This window comes from Callithrix jacchus, chromosome 13 (assembly GCF_049354715.1).
Source record: "Callithrix jacchus isolate 240 chromosome 13, calJac240_pri, whole genome shotgun sequence".
Taxonomy (NCBI): domain Eukaryota; kingdom Metazoa; phylum Chordata; class Mammalia; order Primates; family Cebidae; genus Callithrix; species Callithrix jacchus.
In genome coordinates this window covers 67280434-67304224 of record NC_133514.1, presented here as the reverse complement: position 1 = coordinate 67304224, position 23791 = coordinate 67280434, and the positions used below count along the sequence as shown (strand labels likewise).

The 23791-nt window shown below is 41.3% G+C and overlaps 1 protein-coding gene across 21 annotated transcripts in view; it reads left to right on the top strand.

Annotated features, from left to right (window-relative positions):
• OSBPL1A (oxysterol binding protein like 1A) overlaps positions 1–23791 on the top strand; it is a 237688-nt gene that overhangs the window by 201365 nt on the left and 12532 nt on the right. For 19 of the 21 annotated variants that reach the window (XM_078347904.1, XM_078347903.1, XM_078347899.1 and 16 more), the window contains 4 exons: positions 497–572; positions 16690–16824; positions 18405–18502; positions 19864–20046. In XM_078347904.1, coding sequence (XP_078204030.1) covers positions 497–572; positions 16690–16824; positions 18405–18502; positions 19864–20046 — 492 coding nt within the window. The remainder of the gene's footprint in view (positions 1–496; positions 573–16689; positions 16825–18404; positions 18503–19863; positions 20047–23791) is intronic. The other 2 variants (XM_008979616.5, XM_078347908.1) reach the window with 2 other exon arrangements.

Sequence of the window (23791 nt, the reverse complement as noted above, 5' to 3'; positions counted from 1 at the left end):
ATATTGCAGGGCCTAGGTTTTCAATACTTTTGTATTTTTTATTTTCCAAATCATTTCTTAAAAACCTGTATCTAGACTGTGTGATGGTATTTTATTTACATCATTTAGCAGCTAGAGAATGATAATGTATTAAGTATCAGAACACGGTAAGTGTGACATGAATCCAACAGGGTCAGATGTGCCATAACATGAAAGGAGAGTGGGCTTCTGAGGTGGTCCAAACAGCTGGACTCCAGGGCCTGGGAGGACTGAGTTAGATCAAAGCAGTGCTGAAGACAGAGGGTCAGTTGAGTGGCTACAGAATCTCTGGAGGGGTCAACATAGGTAGCGGTGAACAGGGGCAACCCTGGATCAGCCCTGTTTCACCCTGTCTGTGATGACACACATTTTTGAAGTGTCTCTCTGTGCCTGCAGCTCTCATATGAATGACAATTTTTCCCTCCTAATGACAATGGCATTAGAACGAACTTTATGTTTTCCTTTTCTTTTTTTGCAGAACAAGTTTGCCTTCTCCTATGTTTTCCAGAAATGACTTCAGTATCTGGAGCATCCTCAGAAAATGTATTGGAATGGTAAATTGGTGGTTTTTTCATATGATATTAAGCAGATATGTTTAATCACATATTCTTTAGAAAGGAATTGAAAAGTTTTACTGAAAGTGGTGCACAACAATGTTTATGGAAACGTACAAGAATCATAAATTGTGAAAAGTCATAGGCGCGTTTTTTTCTGGCAAGAATTTGAGCCACTCTGATGGCTTTAATGTGCCTTTTCAATGTTAAAAAAAAAAAAAAAAAAAATGCTCTTCTTTGGTTGTCATATCACATTTGTATTGCCCCATAGTTTTACATAGAAACTCTCAGAAAGAACAGATACCTCCACAGTGAAGGACAGAATTTCATTACACTTCTATACACAGAGCAAGTTTTTGTTTTCAGAATTTGCAAGCATGGTGTATTAAATATTTGGAATATGTCTCTGCTTAGTTATCTGTGCAGGTGGATCTGATTTGGGGGGAGGTAGGGAGATGGCAGCATGTCCTTTTATAGAAACCCTTAGATTCCCTTGAAGGTAGTAGTCAACACTGCCACCCTGCTGTCAGTCAGGCTAGGACTATTCTGGGTAAAGTTCTCTTAGGTCTTACTAGTATGACCTTGGACCACCTAGAATGATGAAAATTAAAAAAACACATAAGTCATGTGGCACAAAAGAATCTGCCTGCACATTACCTCTTAACATTTTGCAATCGTGTGTGGAACCCGGGAGCACTCTCAGAACTTTCCCTGTGCTGGGAAGTATGGTCACCTCATACACGCTTCATTCTGCGACTTGAAATCCTGTGCGCTGCAGAGGTACCCCCTTTGGCATTTTTCTTTTCATTTTCTTTTCTTTCCTTTTTTTTTTTTTATTGAGACAGTTTCACTCTGTCACACAGGCTGGAGTGCAATAGCACTATCTGGGCTCACTGCAACTTCTGCCTCCCGGATTCAAGAGATTCTCCTGCCTCAGCCTCCCAAGTAGCTAGGATTACAGGTGCACCCTGCCACGCCCAGCTAATTTTTGTATTTTTAGTAGAGATGGGTTTCACCATGTTGCCCAGGCTGGTCTCAAACTCCTGACCTTGTGATCCACCCACCTCGGCCTCCCAAAGTGCTAGGATTACAGGTGTGAGCCACCACGCCTGGCCTCTTTTTTCTTTTTTTGAGACAGGGACTCAATATATTATCCAGACTGGAGTGAAGTGGTGCTGTCATGGCTCACTGCAGCCTCAACATCCCTGGCCCAACTGATCCGCCCACCTCATCCTCCTGAGTAGCTGGGATCACAGGCACGTGCTGCCACACCTGGCTAATTTTTTTTGTATTTTTAATAGAGAAACAGTTTTGCTATGTTTCCCAGGGTGGTCTTGAACTCCTGGGCTCAAGCTGTCCCTCCACCTCAGCCTCCAAAACTGTTGGGATTCCAAGCACAAGCCGTGGCTCCTGGCCTCTGGCATTTTTCCAATGTCTCTCTTCTTCGAGTGGATGATGAAATCTGAAACTTCCTAAATGTAATTTTCAAGGAACAAATTCCATAAACATTAATTTCAAAAAAATATTTTTTGACTTCTGCATGGAGAGTAATTCATCCAAATTTTGTAGCCTGGTAATGTAGGATTAAATCTCTTCTCTCCTCCTTCCTGGCTGTGGGGCCACAGGCAAGTTGCAGTTCCTACCTGAGTAGCATGCCAGCCAGTTCCGGTGTAAAACTAGGGTGATGATTTGTATCTTAGAGGTGTATTGAGAGAGAAATAATTTATGTAAAATGCCTGGAACAGTCCCTGCTTTAACACTGTGCTCAATAAATAATAGTTTTTCATTAATCACAGCTGAGAATGAGACGTGAGCTCTAATTTTATTTCAGTTACAATTCAACAGGACAAAGCAAATGTGTATAGACAGTAAGATGACAGTTACGCACGTTTGTCTCTTTGGAACGGAAAATTTCAAGACAAAAATGATTATTTATTTGTATTCTGTAGAGTCAGTATTTTCCAGACCCTTAGTTAAATATGTTTACCTTTGTGATCCAGTATGCAAATATGTAAATATGCATGTCCTTAAAATCAGTTTTCCAAAATAATACTCATCATTACTACAAATTTTATTTTCTATTATATTAAAGAAATGCTGATTCTAGCTCATCAAATTTATTTTACAGCTTGTAAATGAACCAAGCCCACCTTTGGAAAACACTGCTCTAAGTTACTGTAGAATTGGTACTGTGTCTTACTAAGGTTATTTGGTCAAAGGAGTTTGTATGAACATTTCAGATTTGGTTTAGTCTTTGGGGCTGTTATAGAATATACAGTTTTCTGTATTTCTGTTGTCTGATTTCTTTCTCCTGCTCTCTCCTGTTTCACTGGGTGTCAGCTGTAGTGTTGGTGTTATAAATTTGTTCAGGTAGACGACCAGCAATCTGTCTAGTTTATGTCTAAATCGAGACTAATGGTTCTTTTAAAAGATAGGAGGTAATGTTGTGTTGCATTGTGTCTGCTATGCTCTCAAAGATACTGTTTCTCTAGAATGCGGTTTTACTTTTATGTTTAGGTACAGAACTTCTTGTACACGTAAATGCTTATGTGGAATTATAAACAAAATATTACAAATAAACAGCTGTTTGGGTTGAAAGGGTTTCATAGAATGTTCTGAATTGTATCTGTAGAACTTACTGATTCAAAGCATAGAGAGAGATCTTCAGGGGAAGTCGTGTTTTTAGAAACTTCTTTCTGCTGAGGTTCATAGGAGACGAATATTCTGGAAGAACATTTTCATGAATGTGGATTGAAAGGAAATCACCAGCTTTTGGAAATACTGTTCTTTGGACACTGTCTGTTGTAGGAAGCTTCTCTCTCAGGCAGCAGACACAATCAAGTATAAGCACTATGGGACAGTAGAGATTAAAAATGAGGAGCCTTGAGAGAGAAATACAAATATTACTACTTTTTCTGTTTTGTTTTGTTTCATTTTTGAGTCAGAGTCTTACTGTCACCCAGGCTGAAATGCCATGGTATGATCTCAGCTCACTGCAGCCTCCACTTCCTGGGTTGAAGCGATTCTCCTGCCTCACCCTCCCAAGTAGCTGGGATTACAGGCACCCTCCACCAGAAGCAGCTAATTTTTGTATTTTTAGTAGAGACAGGGTTTCACCATGTTGGCCAGGCTGGTCTCAAACTCCTGACCTCAGGTGATCCACCCACCTCAGCCTCCCAAAGTGCTGGGATTACAGGCATGAGCCAGCACGCCTGGCCTGGAATATATATATATAAATTTATATAAAATTTATATATATAAATTTTTTTTTTTTTTTGAGACAGAGTTTTGCTCTTGTTGCCCAGGCTAGATAGAGTGCAATGGCGTGATCTCGGCTCACCGCAACCTCCACCTCCTGGGTTCAAGCAATTCTCCTGCCTCAGTCTCCCGAGTAGCTGGGACTACAGGCGCGCGCCACCATGCCCAGCTAATTTTTGTATTTTTAGTAGAGACGGGGTTTCACCTTGTTGACCAGGATGGTCTCGATCTCTTGACCTTGTGATCCACCTGCCTCGGCCTCCCAAAGTGCTGGGATTATAGGTGTGAGCCACCACGCCCGGCCTGGAATATATTTTTAAAGTAAATTTTGATATCAACAGTCTCTAATATCTGCCTGTTTCCATATCCCAAAAGAAAATAGGTCTGAACTTAGAAATAGTACTATCCATGGGTCTTAATACACTTAAATTGAAAGCATTTTCTAAAATCCCCACTGCATGTTCCTGGTTCTTTTTTTTTTTTTGAGACAGAGTCTTGCTCTCTTGTAGAGGCTATGGTGCAGTGGTATGATCTCAGCTCACTACAACCTCCGCTTCCCAGTTTCAAGCAATTCTCCTGCCTCAGCCTCCCAAGTAGCTGGGACTATAGGTGCATACTACCACACCCAGCTGATTTTTGCATTTTTAGTAGAGATGTGGTTTCACCATGTTGGCCAGGCTGGTCTCAAACTCATGACCTCTGGTGATCCACTAACTTTGGCTTCCCAAAGTGCTGGGATTACAGACAGGAGCCACTGCGCCCGGCCTGCATGTTTCTGCTTCTAACACATTGATCCAAATACTTCAGTTTGTGTCCTTTTTGTCGGGGTGAAACTCAGTTCCAGAAGCCACATGCATACCTTCAGCTATCATCTCTTCCCTTCCCTCCATTTACCCAGTCTCTTTATTTGTTAGTAAGAAATCTTCAAAGTGGAAGAGGAAATCTGATAGCCGCAGCCCTTCTGTGCTCTGTTGTTGTGAGGAGCCAGTGTTTTTCAAATGCTTTTAGTTAAATATGTTTACCTTTGTGATCCAGTATGCAAATATGTATATATGCGTGTCCTTAAAATTAAAATGTTTCACAAAAGAATACTCATTTATTTTATTAAAGTGCTGATTCTAGCTCGTTAAATTTATTTTACAACTTGTTAATGAACCAAACCCACCATTTGAAAAACACTGCTCTAAGCTACTATAGACTTTGGACTGAATCTTTCGAAGGTTATTCGGCCAGGGCAGAGTGCAGGATGTCAGTATCCTGTGGGTGACAGCCCCACAATTCCACACTCAACTAGGCTCCCCATCCTATGTTTTTCTAAAACAGTTAATGCCCTGGATTTATATGCTATGATGATATTGTTTTATGGTGTAATGCTATTATTATTCAAATTCCGTGGCTTTTCTAGATTCACAGTACAGACGCTTACCTGCCAGGTATGGTCTAGTTCTCACTTTGTCTTCAGAAGGAAAGTGACAGTTTCTTCTCCAGGCATTTGTCATCTTGGTCCCCAGTGCCCACAGTCCCGTCCTCAGCTGGGTTTACTCTGCCCCAGTCTCCTCCACTCCCACACACCTGCACGTTTTACCCTTTCCCAAATAGCATTTAGCCACTTAGATTTCCAAAACTGATCACATCCTTCTTTTCTTCTCCCAGTTTGTTTGGGCAGGATTATGTTATCAAAATGTCAGATTATACAATGTGAAATGAATATTTTACATAACTGGAATTCAACTCTAAATCTCTTTGTGGCTGAAGCTTTCACCAAACAAACAAATCTCCAGCTCCTGAGAACTAATCCTAACATTGCTTAGTCATTTGAAGCCTTCGCTTATTTCTTTCTGCTCATTGCCCCTTCGTCACAGGACTCTTTAATCTGAAAGCCTTGCGTCTTGTGGGTACCCGGTTCCCGTCCTGCTGTCCTCCTCCGTCCCTTTGTTCTAGCGGCTTTTTCAGCGGGGCTCAGCCAGAGGTTAGGTGGTGGGTGTTCACGCTCAGTGACTTAGGCAACCAGCCCCAGGACCTCAGCACAAAATTTGAGGAGGTCCTTGGGCTCAAGGCCATGCGCACGCCGACCTTGTGTGTGTTAGATGTCTTGAAGTAATAGGATACTCCTGGATTATTGCAAGAGGTTTATTATTGCAAGAGTCCTGGATTATACAAAGGTCTGGTATATCGTGAATACTGACTATTTAAAGTCTTGTATCATTCTTTTAAAGGTAGCTAGTAGAATTCACATACAATCAAATTTTGTTTTCTTTTGTTTTGAAATGGAGTCTTTCTCTGTTGCCAGGCTGGAGTGCAGTGCGGCCATCTCGGCTCACTGCAACCTCCACCTCCCAGATTCAAGCCTTTCTTCTGCCTCAGCCTCCTGAGTAGCGGGGATTACAGGAATGTGCCACCACGCCCAGCTAATTTTTGTATTTTTAGTAGACAAAAGTTTCACCGTGTTGACCAGGATGGTCTCTGTCTCTTAACCTCGTGATCCACCTGCCTCAGCCTCCCAAAGTGCTGGGATTACAGGCGTGAGCCACCGCACACCATTTCCATCAAGTTTTGATTGCGACTGTCATTATATTAAACACATGAGCAAGCTGTTCTTTAGTAATTGAAAAGCTTATAGTTCCATGTTTCCTTTAACTTGTATTTCCATTTTATCCTTCCTATAGAATATTAACTCAATTTTTCTACACTGAGGGTCTTTTATCAATTACTTTATCATACTTCATTATTACAGAAATGTGCATAAAAATTAAAATTTTAAAAGCTATATCCTGTAAGACTTTAGTACTAAAGGTTTCTTTGCATTGTTATTTTTGTAAATATTAATATTTGAATGATTATAACTGTAAACATTAAAATTATATGAAAATATTAACAAAAGGTAGAATGTTATTAAAAAGCCTTTTTTTCAGTTGGGGTTGGGGTATCGGAGATGAATATCACTTGCTACAGGATTTTCAGTAACAATTATGTTCTTGTTTTTGAATAGATGCAAGGATTGAGAGCTTTGCTCATATTATAGACAGATGGAAGTAGGAGTTTTTTGGGTTTTTAAAAAAATATCCAATAACGTCATTCAGTTCTTTGACCCCTTTCTCAACTATATGCCAAAAGTCAGATCATATTAACAAACATTTTTTTGTGTGCTTTATAAGCTAACAACTCAATTAGGACTGCCTTCAGTGTTACTAAAAATACAACTTCAAAAAACTAACTTGCACAAGGTTTTGTTACCTTTCATTAGTCATTCTTGGCCTCTGGGAAATACAGCAGAGAAGCTTTTCCCAAGCTCTCTGATCTTGATTCATGGAACTGTTTTTATCACTCAGTTGTACCTTGCAATACTGAGAAACGGTTGAGAAAATTCAAATATTTTTCACTGAAGTAAATCTTTGCCAATATGTTTTTGATAAAATGCTCTTATCTCACCATGAATCTTAAGATGTTTCCCACGAACTGAAGATGTAGCCCATTTATTCCAGTACAGAATGCCTGCCGCATAACCATGGGACCAGACTTCATGCCCAGACTTATCCCCAGGTCAGAGTAACTGTCGGAAGGGATGTGATATTATTTTTGGATTCAGATAAACATGTGATACCGTATATGCCACCATGACAACTGTGTTATTCTTGCATTTCAACTCTAAGATAGATGCAGAGCTAGATAAGATTTGGAGTGTTGCCAAACCTGGCATGTTATAAATACCAGCTAGAGAGACGGAGGATAGAAGCAGCAAGATAGTTAAACAAAATTTGTTATCTCTACCCCCACACTCTACAGTAGCCTAAAATCAGAATGTTTCATCCTGGGGATAAATGGCTTGAAGACCCTATTTCTAATGTCATGTCTTTTTTCCCTTAGCTGAAACAGGCAGTCAAGGAGCCCTAATGTAGGTTAATGGTTCCCTAAGTAAAAGAGGCTTTCTGATAACAGTACTGTTTCTAACCTTCTCTGTGCAGTGCCCTGGAGGTTTTCACACTTCCGGGTATGAATACTGTGCTATGATTCAGGGTGTAGGAGATTAAGTGCTTTTTTGTTGTTGTTTGCTTTTTTTTTTTTTTTTTTTAAGTAGCCAAGAGCAACTGTAAATGGGGAAATGAGCAGAGAGGAGCAGCATGGTCCCTCCAGTCCAGGTGCCATCTGAGGCTTACCAGTTTCTAGGAAAAAAATGCACTTGGAAGTAGATTCCCTTAAAGCCACAAATGCCAAGTGATCCAGTGCAAGCTTGCAGCCCATGCTCTATCATCTCTTCACATTCCTGTCTAGGTGTTGTCCAGCCTTTGGTTAAGTCCCCAGCAAGAGGGCTCACGCCACCTGCCAACTCTGAAGATACTCAGCTCCTAAGCAGGAAGAGTAGAAAAGGAATATCTTTATGTTCATTAGCATTTTCCTTAGAGCTTTTCTTATCTTTTTCTCCCTGTTTTCCCACTGGTTGCACAGAGGTGCCCACACTGTGTTTCAGTTAACACATGATGAGCATACCACCTTTTACTACTCCTTAGTGCCTACTTTCTGCCTGTGTGTCTTTCACTATGGCCCCTGTTGTACTCCCCACTGGTCTGTGAGGACCGAGGACAGAAGGCAGGAGGGCAGCAGGCTTTTTTCAAACTGCCCATCCAGAGTGGCCCCAGGCAGCTGTCCTGTGATGCCTTAGAGTAACTGCTCTGCATGTAATCAGTATTGAGATGACAAGCACCCTCATGCAGTGATAAACTAATAGATGAGATGCCATGGAGGGGAGGAAACTGAGTAGCATGAGATGGGAAAAAAGACATTTGGCCCTGCGAGGCCCTACCATGCAAGAACGATGAAATATTTTCATCCTCGGTAGCTGTAGGAGGTAGAGGTGTTGTAAAGGAAACATCCAGTGCCAACTCCATCTTGCAGGAGGCACGGCTCTATCCAAGGTATAGCCGACCGCTGCCAGCCCCAACTGATGTGGAGAAAGAGCCCTGGGACCCACCAGAGTTTGGGTCCTACATGCCAGTGAGCACCCTGCCCACAGCTGCTGTCTGGGCAACAGAGCAGCAGACACACATAGCCTAGCACCTGAGGGGATTTTCTGTCTTAAGTAGTTGCCCTTCTATCCTGTTACAATGGTAGACTTGACATTTCTGCAGTATTTCCAGTTTCAGTTGAGCTCTCACTTGACCTTGCTCTCTCAGGTTTCTCTAGTGCTCAAGTGAAGAAGCAGCCTTCTCTCCGTCGTCTCAGTTTGTCAGCTGATGAGCAATTGCAATTACGAGTTTCTGCAGTTTCATCATTGGTTGCTATTAATTTGCATGGATAAATTTAAACTTTGCTTTTAGCTGGGTCATAGGTTGAATTGCTGGGCATAAATGTTTAACTTTTCCAGCTGCCTGAAGCTCTCAATGATGGAAGTATTCTAGGCAGGCTGGTTGCGATGGCTCATGCCTGTAATCCCAGCACTTTGGGAGGCTAAGCTGGGTGGATCATGAGGTCAAAAGATCGAGACCAAACTGGCCAACATGCTGAAACCCCATCTCTACTAAAAATACAAAAATTAGCTGGACATTGTGGCAGGAGAATCACTTAAACCTGGGTGGCAGAGGTTGCAGTGAGCCAAGATTACACCATTGCACTCCAGCCTGGGCAACAAGAGTGAAACACTGTCTCAAAAACGAAAAAGAAGTATTCTAGGCAGTGGTTCTTCCTGAAGCTTGATCTTCATAATGTGAATTGTTGCTTTTCTTATTACTGGAATATATACACGCATCAGTTGTATAAAATAGAGAATGCAACACCCAACTTCATTGGATTAGAAGCAAAAATGATGTATCAGTGAATTTCCAAGAGGTCTAAGAGGGAAAGAAATAAAATATACGTTGTGTCAGTGAGTTTTTCAGTACCTCTCTAGGGAACTGTAAGTTTTAGCAATTGAAAAATTGTAAGATTATTTAAAAATAATTACAGATGATGGAGGCAATACAATTGCAAGTAAGTTGCTGTATTTTAAAATAGCATGTTACTCTCTGTGAAGGTCCAGGTGGTTTTTATGGCAGTCTGGGTTCTGCCTCTCTGTTAATTTGACCCAGCCATGTGCCTTTTCCTTTTCTTGAATGCTTTCATTCTGAGTTACTAAAAGAAATGGAAAGCTGTTTAAATTATTGTAGATTATAATGTTTTATTCAAAGAGCCTGTTAGAATTTTAGGAGCTTTTCAGATGATTAAAAAATAAATCTACTTATTGAACTGATGATAAACCCACATCTTTGGTGCCTTGGTCTCCAGAGTTCACACCACCCTCTTTGTCATTGGCTTGGAACCCCTGGAAAGCCCAAGTGGCCGGTGTTGAGCAGCCTGTGGCTGTGGACACCTGCTTGCCCCAACCTGCTGTGCTGTGTTGTCCCATGGAGCTGGATGTAGAGAAATGGCAGTGCACACACCGTTGCTTTAGAGTTGAACGATTACGTCCCTAGGCCGGTATTCCTGAGAAAGCAAATTCACTTGGAGGGAAGCACTGCTATCTCATAAATACCAAAATGTCAGCCCTGGTCCATCTGCTCCTTCCTCAGTGGGTATGTAATAGCCCTTAGAGTGTTTTTCAGGAAAAACAAATTCAAAATTAGACTTACAGGTAAAGCTCTTCATTTCTTTAATGAATAAATTTTTTTTTTCTTGAGAGGGAGTCTCGTTCTGTTGCCCAGGCTGGAGTGCAGTGGCATGATCTCGGCTCACTGCGATTTCCACCTCCTGGGTTCAAGCAGTTCTCCTGCCTCAGCCCCCTGAGTAGCTGGGACTACAGGCACCTGCCACCACGCCCAACTAATTTTTTTTTTTTTTTTTTGTAGTTTTAGTAGAGACGGGTTTCACCATATTGGCCAGGCTGATCTCAAACTCCTGACCTTATGATCCACCCTCCTGGGCCTCCCAAAGTGCTGGGATTACAGGCGTGAGCCACCGCGCCCAGCCTATTGTTAGCTTTTAAAGAAACATCTCGTTTTACCCTTGATTAGAAGAGGAGTGCAAGTTCATTTTAGGAAATCTGGAAAATACAGAAGAGCATAAGGAAGGTTATTAGGATTTCCTATGCTCCCAACTCCTAGAGATACCCACTGTTAACTTTTATGTTACTATCTTCTAGCATTTGTTTCTATGGCTATAAAAACATTTAACAATACTAGAATATTTTTGAACATGTTGCTTTTTAACCTTTTTCTTCCAGATTTTAAAGTGAATATTTATAATAAAGAAAAATTACAAGTTTTGAAATGTACATAATGTTGTTAATGTTGTTAACACATTCCACAATCATGTTGTTAATGCTTCGTACTACAAACAATACAAATCCAAAATTTACAGACTTTTATTAATGGCCTTAATACCCTACTGTACTTTTTTTAAAACTCTTTTTTGGCTTTACATTCTCTTTTATCACATGTGACTGCGACTATGATATTTTCTGTAACAGAACTGATTGATCAAAACTAGTTTTTTTACAATTTTATTTTTTAAGACAGGGTCTTGCTCTGTCACTCAGGCTGGATTGCAGTGGCACGAACATGACTCACGTGATCTCCTGAGCTCCAGCAAGCCGTCACCTGGGCCTCCCAAGTAGCTGGGACGCCCCCATGCTTGGCTAGTTTTCTGATTTTTTTTTTGTAGAGATGGAGTCTCACTTTGCTTCCCAGACTGGTCTCAAATTCCTGGGCTCAAGTGATCCTTGTGCCATGGTCTCCCAAAGTGGTGAGATTAGAGGTATGAGCCACCTTGCTTGGCCTAATTTTATTTTATTTTATTTAAAAAAAAAATTTTTTTTTGAGACAGAGTTTTGTTCTTGTCCCCCAGGCTGGAGTGTAGTGGCATGATCTTGGCTCACTGCAGCCTCTGCCTCCCAGGTTCAAGCGATTCTCCTGCCTCAGCCTCCTGAGTAGCTGGGACTACAGGTGCCCACCACCACACCCAGCTAATTTTTGTATTTTTAGTAGACACAGGGTTTCACCACATTGTCCAGGCTGGTCTCAAACTACTGGCCTCAGGTGATCCACCCACCTCAGCCTCCTAAAGTGCTGGGATTACAGATGTGAGCCACTGCGCCTGGCCTATTTTTAAAAAAGACTTTTACTTTATAAAGCAGTTTTCAGGCTGGGCACGGTGGCTCACTCCTATAATCCCAGCACTTTGGGAGGCCAAGGCAGATGGATCACTAGGTCAAGAGATTGAGACCATCCTGGTCAACAAGGTGATACCCCGTCTCTACTAAAAATATAAAAATTAGCTGGGCATGGCGGTGCGTGCCTGTAGTCCCAGCTACTCGGGAGGCTGAGGCAGGAGAATTGCTTGAACCCAGGAGGTGGAGGTTGCGGTGAGCTGAGATTGTGCCATTGCACTCCAGCCTGGGTAACAACAGTGAAACTCTGTCTCAAAAAAATAAAAAATAAAAATAAAGCAGTTTTCAGTTCACAGCAAAATTAAGAGGAAGGTGCGGAGAGTTCCTGCATACTCCCTGGCCCCACACATGTATAGCCTCCCCATTGTCAGCATCCTCACCAGGAGGGCCCATTTCTTGGAGTTGGTGAACCTGCGATACATCAAGGTTCACCCTAAGGTCATCGTTTACACTAGGGCTCACTCTTGGTGTTCTGTGTTCATGTAATGACGTGTGTCCAACATTATAGTAACATACAGTGTCCTGCCTTAAAAATCCCCTTTGCTCTGCCGGTTCATCCCTCCTCCTTACCCTGGGCAACCACTGACCTTTTTCCTGTCTCCATAGTTTTGTCTTATCTAGAATGTCATACAATTGGAATCGTAATGGCTTTTTTTTCTTAGTAATAGCCATCTAAGTTTCCTCCATGTCTTTTCCTGACTTGGTAGCTCATTTCTTTTCGGTGCTGAATAATATTCCAAAAGTAACGAACGTTTTTCTCAGCATTTAGCTGTGTTAACCATTGTGCTTTATTAAGTAAAGTCTTTGTCTTCAAAGAGCTTTCCATTGAAGGAGGCGGGAAGTGCAGTGTGTGACAAACGCCTGAACAGGGAAAAGTCAAGGGGCAGTGAGAATGCAGGGTGCGTCTGGGGCGGGGCACACCTGCAGTGCTCCCCAGTCTCTGTGAGGTGATGGGGGAATGTAGATGGGGTATAAGATAGTGCCCCTTTCTCAAGGAATTGTATTATTATACTGTAGCAAGATAAGCTGGTTACCATACATACCATTAACAGTAGGTAATAGAATCTAATCTATGATCAAAAAAAATTAAATAAGCATGCTTTTGACCCAGAAACTCTGCTTAGAGAAACCTACTTGATTATGTTACTCTACATGTAGCAAGATAAGCTGGTTACCACGCATACCATAACAGTAGGTAATAGAATCTAACCTATGATGAAATGCTCAGTTGTGAGCAGTACATTTTGGTACTCTAGCAGTTGGAAGGAGTGGCAAATCAGTGAGTGCTGCAATACTTGAAGAGGAAAGACTTGAACTGGGCCTTGTAATCTGGGTAGGATGTAGAGGAACACAGGGAAGAGAGCAGGGCATTCCAGGTCAAGTGGCTGTTTGCAATGGGGCTTTTACTCCAGCACCTGGCACATGGTAGACGCTCAGTTAAATATGTGTTAAATGAAAGCATGAACATGACAGAAGGAACAAATTGGAAGTAATACACCTCTTTTAGCATCAGAGATGTTGACTGTCATGCAGCACTCGTGGGAGTATAAATTGGTAAAGCCATTTTGGAAAGCATTGAGCTTGGTAGTATCTGTTTTTTTTTTTGAGACGGAGTTTTCGCTGTTGTTACCCAGACTGGAGTGCAATGGCACGATTTCGGCTCACTGCAACCTCCGCCTCCTGGGTTCAAGCAATTCTCCTCCCTCAGCCTCCCGAGTAGCTGGGACTAAGGTGTGCACCACCATGCCCAGCTAATTTTTATATTTTTAGTAGAGACGGGGTTTCACCTTGTTGACCAGGATGGTCTTGATCTCTTGACCTTGTGATCCACGCGCCTCGGCCTCCCGAAGTGCTGGGATTATAGGCATGAGCCACCGTGCCCAGCCAAGCTTGGTAGTGTCTGGAAAAAAAAAAAAATTAGCATTTTGGACCCAGAAACTCTACTTAGGGAAATCTTCTACTTAAAAGCCATATTTGCCTGTATTCTTAAAGATATATGAATATGGACATATATGGACTTTATTTTAAATTTAATAAACACATGTATAGCATTACTAATGTGCCCAGAACTACGCTTTATGATAGATACCCTTATATCCAGTTTCCTCATCAATAAGTACTAAGTACTGGAACAGCGTTTAATCTGGTCAAAGCTACACAGCTATTAATGGTGAACCCAGCAGTGGAACTCAGTCTGGTTCAGTGGTCTTACCATTGCACTATCCTGTGATTACAAAAAACTTGAAAGACTCAATGTATGGATCTTACATGTGTATAAGACCCCCCCTAAAAGATCCCCAGAACACAGCAGAAGAGTCAGTATGTAGAGCTGATGCTATTCATTAAAACAAGCAAATCCTGGCCAGGTGCAGTGGCTCATACCTGTAATGCCAGCACTTTGGGAGGCTGAGGCAGGCAAATCACCTTAGGCCAGGAGTTAGAGACCAGCTTGGCCAACATGGTGAAACCTTGTCTCTAATAAAAATACAAAACATTAGCTGGACATGGTGCCACACGCCTGTAGTTTCAGCTACTTGAGAGGTTGAGGCAGGAGAATTGCTTGAATCCATGAAGTGGAGATTGCGGTGAGCCAAGATCATGCCATTGCATTCCATCCTGGTCGACAGGAGTGAAACATCATCTCAAAAAAAAAAGAAAAAGAAAAAGTGTGAATATAAATCAAGAGTGTGTATGCATATGTGTGTGTTGTTTTGTCTCTGGGGAGAGGAGTAGGAAAGGGAAGTAAAGAGACATTTTCATGTTTTTATTTCAATGTTATTATATTTTATCCTAAGACAGTTATGTATTTCCTAATTCGTTTTTTTAATAGAAAAAAATATTTTTTATTGAAAAATAGAAGAAGGCCAGGTTCTGTGGCTCACACCTGTAATGCCAGCACTTTGGGAGGCTGAGGTGGGAGATCAGATCCCTTGAGGTCAGGAGTTCGATACCAGCCTGGCCTGTCTCTACTAAAAAAATACAAAAATTATCACAGCCTGGCCTGTCTCTACTAAAAAATTACAAAAATTATCTGGGTCTGGTGGTGTGCATCTGTAATCCCAGCTACTACTACAGAGGCTGAGGCAAGAGCATTGCGTGAACCTGGGAGGCAGAGGTTACACTGAGCCAAGATCGTGCCACTGCACTCCATCCTGGGCAACAGAGTGAGACTCCATCTCAAAAAAAAAAATAGAAGAAAGAGAGCCTGGGACATTTCAATTAAGACAAGCCTTGGCAGTCTCAGTTTTTTTTGACTTGTCCCCAGCAGTGAGTCTCTGGGTTTAATGAGCTCTTAGAGTGTATGTAGTTGAGGCTTCTTTTATTTCTCTGTATACATTCCCTTTTTCCCTCATCTCCCCAGAGAGGCAGCAATAAATTTACCTTTTCTTTTAATTAGGCTTAGCTGTTACATGTCTGTGTTCTGCGGTATTTTATGATAATGAATGAGCTTATTTTCTTTGAATGTGCTCCAGTTTCGGTTCTGCGAAGGTTGCATTATTTTTAATTTAAAAGCTCAGTGGGAACGTGGATATTTAGGGGGGAAAGTCAGAGCTAAGTCAGGTGGCATCCAGCCTGACTGCACCTCAGGACTGTTCACCTCCCCACGCGACCAGCCAGCAGGCCTCATAAAAGACCTGATTCCCAAGGGAGTGGTCGCTAGAAGTTTGAGAAGATCGTCGGAATATTCCAGTAAATACCAAGATAAGTGTGTTACTTAATGAATTTTGTAAAGGCCTCACCAGAATATTACATGCTGGTGGCACATGGTAAACAGAGTTGAACAGTTGCAGTTCAGGTCAGAAGCTTTCTTCCTAATTGTTAAATTATTTTGAGAGTCTACTGTGGTGGCAGCATTGTGGCAGACAGAATTTAAAATCTATCCTGTCAAATATGCAGTGGGCTGCTAGTACCCCAGATAAGTGCTCAGATAAGCTCAGTGTTATCATTTCATTTCATTTCATTGTCATTTCAAAAGCTGTGAAATTTCTTTTGGAAAATTACCAGAAAAAATGGTATGTGTGGTTCATCGTTAGCCCATTGTTACAAGATAAATGTAGACACATTGAAGTTTTAACACATATATTTGAACAGACAGCAATCCATGACTTGAACAGCCCCAGAGCTGAAGCAGTTCAACACTCCACTGAGAAGGCAGGAAGGGGAGCTTTTGGAAGGTGTTCATTGAGGGAGCCAGACAAAGAAAGTATATACATTTGGTGAAAGTGTCACATCCCTAGATAGAGGTTTGGCGGTTTCTGATTGGTGAAGCTTAAGTTGACAGGGAGGGGTTTCAGTTTGTTAATGTAGAAACTCAAGGCACTGGAGTCTTCTCCAGTCGTTAATGGCCCTGCAGTTAATTATTTTAACACCACTATGAAGAGTTTTGCTCGGTCTCCATCACCTTGGTGTTCCATTTCCTAATTCTCATGTAAGGCAGACTGATTAATAGTCATCCGCTCATGTTCACCAGCAGATAGTGAGCTCCCTGAAACCAAGGAGACTGTTTGGGCAGTCTTTGTACTTCCTCCTTCAAGGCCTAGAAGGTTATACTCCATGGTATTAGGTGGTCTGGAAAGATTTTGTGTAAATGAACCAATACTGATGAAATGTCATGGATTGCTAGTTGCTGTTCTGTCCTTTCCAGGAGGATGTTATGTAAAGATAACAGTAGGTTTGTTTGCTATGTATATTGGACGTAACAGTTTCAATTTTCTGGTTAAATAGGAACTATCCAAGATCACGATGCCAGTTATATTTAATGAGCCTCTGAGCTTCCTACAGCGCCTAACTGAATACATGGAGCATACTTACCTCATCCACAAGGCCAGTTCACTCTCTGATCCTGTGGAAAGGATGCAGGTATGAGCCAAGGGAGGAAAAGGTCTAAGGCATAGAGACCTCTCTACCCACCCCGCCTCGAACATACACACATTCACACAATTAGTGTGAAATTCAATGTGAGGTTGGGAAATGTTATCAAAGCTTAGTTGCGTGTCTGGAGTGCCCCTGGTCAGGGTGACACCATCATGCAAAGACCAATGAGTATTACAGGAGAAGCAGGAGGTGGCCCAGAAGCAAACCTGGATATTAGTGGGCTTTTTCTAAATCTTTAGTTTAGAAGTAGTGTTGGCTGGGCGCGGTGGCTCACGCCTGTAATCCTAGCACTCTGGGAGGCCAAGGCGGGTGGATCACAAGGTCAGGAGTCCGAGACGAGCCTGACCAACATGGTGAAACCCTGTCTCTACTAAAAATACAAAAATGAGCCGGGCATGGTGATGCGCGCCTGTAATCCCAGTTACTCAGGAGGCTGGGACAGGAGAATCGCTTGAACCCAGGAGGCGGAGGTTGCAGTGAGCCAAGATTGCGCCACTGTACTCCAGACTGGGTGACAGAGCAAAACTCCACCTCAAAAAAAAAGAAAGTACAAGCCTGTAATCCCAGCACTTTGGGAGGCCGAGGCGGGTGGATCACGAGGTCAACAGATCGAGACCATCCTGGTCAACATGGTGAAACCCCATCTCTACTAAAAATTACAAAAAATTAGCTGGGCACAGTGGCGTGTGCCTGTAATCCCAGCTACTCAGGAGGCTGAGGCAGGAGAATTGCCTGAACCCAGGAGGCGGAGGTTGCAGTGAGCCGAGATCGCGCCATTGCACTCCAGCCTGGGTAACAAGAGCGAAACTCCATCTCAAAAAAAAAAAGAAATTAGAGTTGTGTTGAGGGAAGAATTCAACCTTTCTTCTTCCAGACTTTCTTGGGGTATTTCCAAGAATAGGTTAACACACACACACACACACACACACACACACACACACAATAGAAAGATATGTCCGTACTTACGTGTGTATATAAATATATATCCATTGTTATATGTTAAGAGACAGCAAGGAATTGCACTTTTTAATTTTTTAGATGGAAGATGTTTGTGTTGTACATGGATGGACTGGGTAGAGGCTGAGTATAGTAGGCGCATTGTTCTCCTTCAACAAAGCAAGAGCATTCTAAACTGAGGCTTTCTGTTCTTTCATTTCTGTAAATCAGCATTTTCCAACCTCATGGACTTAACACCAATTAAGGTGTGGAGTTTTATATCTCTCTCCCCAATCCTGGAGAAATTTTTTACTTATTGAAAAATTAAATGAATTAAATGTAAGTTTGGACTTGAGTGTTTTTAAGAGTCCTTGAAGAGGATTTGAAGCCCTGTTAGAGTGTGATGAAAACCATGGTTGGGAATAACACTATAGGAAGTGACTCAAAGTAATTTTCATTCTGAATATGCAAGTTTCCATGTTCCACTGCTAGAGCCATATTAAAACTCCAAAGTAATTAAACTCCTCAAAATAATTCGTAAATTACTGTCTTCGGCAAAATTTTAGTTCCTAAAAGAATGCAGAGCGAGTTCAGCTATTTTTGACTTGTTCTCATGCTCTGTCCCACAGTGTGTAGCTGCGTTTGCTGTATCTGCTGTTGCTTCTCAGTGGGAACGGACTGGAAAGCCTTTCAACCCACTGCTGGGAGAGACTTATGAATTAGTGCGGTGAGGCCTTTCACTCGCATGCTTTATATAGCCTTGCAGATGAAGAGGAGAAATACATACATATTGGTCATGGCCAATAACAATTATATATAACTGGAGCAAGTTAACAATTTTGATGTTTGTTTCTAGGATACTTACTATTATAGAGACTGTCAAAAAATATTGACACATACAAAAAAGGTACCATTATAAGAAATAATTGCAAGGATTTCGGTATTCCTGATCACATGGGATTAATCACCCTCTTTTTCTCCTTATGTAGATTATAAGATATGATCGAGTTTTTAAAAAGAATCATTTAAAACATATTAGCTCGGTATGGTGGCACATGCCTGTAGTCCCAGCTACTTGAGAGGCTGAGGCAGCAGGATCTCTTGAGCCCAGGAGCTCTGGGCTGTAGTACACTCTGCTGGTCAGGTGTCCACACTAAGTTTGGCATGAATATGGTGACCTCCCAGGAGAGGGAAGTCACAAGTGGAACAGCTCAAAGCTCCGGGGTTGGTCAGAAGTGGGATTGCACCCATGATTAGCCACTGCATTCCAGCCTGGGCAACAGTGAGACCCTCTTATAAAAACATCTCTTTATAAACACTATTAATAAAATCTATTAGCACAAGTATATATTGTTTGCATAAGCTAATGACTGCATCTATAAGTGCAGGTCTGTTTGCTTGAGCGAGGCTGTGTCTTGTTTATCCATAATTAAGGGGTTTTATTTGGCTTTAGTTTTTCCATGTGTTCCTCTTCTTCTCTGCACAAGTTTTGATCTCATTTATTGCCTAGATGTTTGAAAGTGGACACACTAGATTTCTCTATTTTAATGTAACAGGAATAATATGTTTTCAATTTACATAATATTTTTTCATGTAAATCATTCAAATTCATGTGGCTGTTCTTTATTTTAATTTGTTCAAGTAGCTAGCATTACAACATTGGATTTGGTGGTTTGGGTTGCATTTGTATAATTTCTCACAGGTTAAGTTCTTTCATTGCAATGAGAATAAAGAATTGTTGGCCGGATGCGGTGGATCACAAGGTCAGGAGTTCAAGACCAGCTGACAAGCATGGTGAAATCCTGTCTCTACTAAAAATACAAAAATTAGTGGGCATGGTGATGGGCACCTGTAGTTCCAGCTACTCGGGAGGCTGAGGCAGGAGAATTGCTTGAACCCGAGAGGCAGAGGTTGCAGTGAGCCGAGATCCACTCTGAGCACAGAGTGAGACTCCATCTTGAAACACACACACACACACACACACACACACACACACACACACGAACTGTTTACTTGAAAGCGCAATTATGTACATGTTTAATGATAGAGTTAATTATAATGTTGCTGTTTTTTTTTTTTAATCTTAAGAGATGACCTTGGATTTAGACTTATCTCGGAACAAGTCAGCCATCACCCACCAATCAGTGCGTTTCATGCTGAAGGATTAAACAATGACTTCATCTTTCATGGCTCAATCTATCCCAAACTGAAATTCTGGGGGAAGAGTGTAGAAGCGGAACCCAAAGGAACCATCACCTTGGAGTTCCTTGAGTGAGTTCTAATCAAGCCATTAAACCCTTTTTATATATACCTACCTGTAACTGTAGACATGCACACTCAGCTGACCTTATTGTTCAAAAGCTGGAGAAAAACAGCTTTCATACAGTGCAAACTATCTACCTCTATGTAAAAGAATTTGAGAAACATGGCAGTAGCCATTGCTAATTAATCTGGGTATGTGTAAATAGTTTAACTTGATGTTTGACTCTGGTGTTTGGATCTATTTTAAGATCAATGGAGTTAATTGCTTCATGACAGTTCTTATGAAACATGCTTTTTAATATCCTTGTGCCAGTGTTTTGTTTAAAGATCTTTCAAAATGAATTCACTTTGAGAAATAATGAAATGACAATTGTGGTGCATGTTAGGCGTTAGATAAATTGGGAGTTCTCTTCTTCTGCAAGATGAGCTTTAAATCCACAATTAATTCCAGTTAGGATAGAATCCGCATACAATACCCTATCTCTTTAACACTGATTACAGCTAGAAACCCCTTACAGAAGACTTAAAGCGACAACCCGAGGACTCTGAAACATAAATAGTAGCAGGCAGATTGGAGAGAGAAGTTAAAACCCGAAGACTAATAGGGCAGTGAGTTTACTGGTTTTATATATTTCTCTCAAATCTCCTGGCTTAGAATCAGAGCAGCAAATTGCAGAACTGGGCATTGGAGGCAGACAGGAAAAGTTCTAAGAGTAACTCTCTTTCTAATTAAAGGACCTAGAAAGATACCCTTGCAGGAAGTAGAGACCAGAGGAACTCCTGTTTTATTTTTGTCTCACAGCCTTGACCCAAGCAAGCCCTAGGGTTTGTAGCTACACTCCTGCAGCAGTGGGGGCTGTGGCAATCACACTTGTGCCTCAAACTCAGACAAGAGTCCTTCTCTTTGGCCAGAGGAACTGAATAAAGGAACCTCTAGGGTCCAAAGAGTGTGAGAGAATCCCTGTAATCCCAGCACTTGTATTTTTGTTCTTGTTTTTCTTTTCTTTTCCTATAATGCCAGTACTTGTTTTTCTGTTACTGGTTTTTCTTTCTTTTCTTCTACTTCTTTGCCCCAGAGGAAGACCTAGTTGTGTAAGATACAGGACAGAGCAGAGAGGCTCAAATCCCAGCTTGCCCGACAGAGGGCAGAGGAAGGGCCCCCTGGTGGCTAAGAGTATTGGGGAAACCACAAAGAGGAGGGATCTCAAGAAAAGGATCCCCTAAAGCTGGGTATGAGTTCCTAAGCTCATCCCTACATACATGCATTGAAATGACCCAAAAGTGTACACAAGGGCCTCAGGATCTGAAATACTGGGTGGCCTGAGATCCACGTCCCTGGATGGCTATTGAGGGGTGAGCCTGAGCAGCACTACAGAGGCTTTGAGAATGAAACTGATACTGGAATCAAAGCCCACAGGAGGAGGGTCAGGACTTCTGGCCTGAAACTCTGTTAATTGCCTACTAAAACAAAATTTTTAACAATCAGTATTCTCCAGAAGAGGTTAAGAGGACAGAGTCTCATAATATTCAGGTGTCCGGAATACAGTCCAGAATCATTCAGCATACCAAGAAACAGGAAGATCTCAGGAAACTAAAATAGAAAAGGCAGTCAACAGACTCCAACCCAAAGCTGATCCAGATACTGTCATTTGTATCCGAGATGTAAAGTAGCTCCACAAGAGAAAGGTGGACACTCCCAAAGGAGCAGAAAGACATGCAAGCAAAAAAATAAATAAAATGGTATTTTTGGAAATTTTAGTACTGAAAGTATAGTAATAGAAATATAATAATTGGGATAGGCTCAATGGTAGAATGCATATGCCAATATATTTACAGGATGTATATGTTGAAAACCACAAGAAACTGTTGAAAGTAATCCAGGATTACCTGAGTAATGTGCCTCGATATATTTTGAATTATAGTTAAGATGTTGGTTCTCCCCTCACTGATCTATAAGCAATCTGTATGAACCACAACCCAAATCAAAATCCCTAGATTATTTTTAATAGATATAGAGAAGTTGATTCTAAGTTTGTATGAAAAGGCAAATGACATAGAACAGCTAAAATAATATTGAAAAGGAACAGAACTGATGGACTCCCACTACCCAGTTTTAAGACTTAACTCTAAAGCTGTTGTAATCAAGACAGTGTGGTTGTGGCCAGAGTAAAGACTGCATAGATTAATGCAGCAGGGAAGAGAATCCAGAAATTGACACGCAGAAATGTGGTCCCTTGATTTTTACGAAGGTGCAAAGGCAATACAGCTAAGAAGGACAGTCCTTTCCACAGACAACCGTGTGTACTATGGAGACAGTGGATGGCTGTATGTTAAAAAATGAACCTCAAACTATACCTCACACCTTCTACAAAAATCAGCTCAAAATAGATCATAGACTAAAATAAAATGTAAAACTAAGGCTTTTGGAAGAAAACATAGGCGAAAATCTTACAACTTTAGATTAGGCAAAGAACTCTTATGAATATGATACCAAAATTATAACCCATGAAAGACAAAAATTGATAAATTATATTTTATTAAAATAAAAAACATATTCTTTGAAACATACTGCTCAGAGAATGAAAAGATAAACTATAAAATAGTAAAAATTATTTGAAAATCATATAGCCATAAAAGGACTTGTAGCTAGACTATATAAAGAATTCTTAAAACTCAATAAGAAATGATAAGGTCGGGCGTGGTGACTCATGCCTGTAATCTCAGCACTTTGGGAAGCTGAGGTGGGAGGATCACTTGAGCCCAGGAGTTTGAGACCAGCCTGGGCAACATAGTGAGTCCTTGTTTCTACTAAAACATTTTAAAAATAGCAAAGTGTGGTGACATATGCCTATAATCCCAGTTACTTGAGAGGCTGACGTGGGAGGATCGCTCAAGCCCAGGAATTCGAGGCTGCAGTGAGCCATGATTGTGCCACTACACTCCAGCCTGGGCAACAGAGTTGAGACTCTGTCTCTGGAACAACAACAACAACAAAAAAGAACAACCCATTAGATAATTGGGCAAAAATTGAACAGATAGTTCACCAAAAAAACAAAAAACAAAAACTATATATATATATGGGGCAAATAAGCACACGAAAAGATGCTGCCAGCTGATTGCAGTGGCTCACACCTATAATTCCCAGTTACTTAGGAGGCTGAGGCAGGAGGGCTGAAAGATTGCTCGAGGCCAGGAGTTCAAGACCAGCCTGGGCAACATAGACTGTCTTTTAAAAAATAAAATAAATTTAGCCAGGCATGGGGGCACATGCCTGTAGTCATAGCTACTTGGGAGGGTAAGGCAGGAGGATCACTTGAGCCGAGGAGTTCAAGGCTGCAGTGAGCTGTGATCCACCACTACACTCCTTCCTAAATGGTAGAGTAAGACCTCATCTCTAAAAAATAAATAAAAAATGTAAAAAGATGTTCAACAGCATCAGTTATTAGATAACTACAAAGTTAAAACGACAATGAGTTATCCATATGCCTATTACAATGTCCAAAATCAAATAATTGTAAAAATTGACAATACCAAGTGCTGACAAGGATGTGGAACAACTAAAAATCTCATACAGATTGAGTATCCCTTTTCTAAAATATACCAGAAGCATTTTGGATTTTGGATATTTTCAGATTTTGGAGTATTTGCAGTATACCTACCAGTTTAGCATCTCAAATCCAAAATTCCAAAATCTGAAATGCTCCAGGGAGCATTTCCTTTGAGTGTCATGTCAATGCTTTAAAAGTTTCAGATT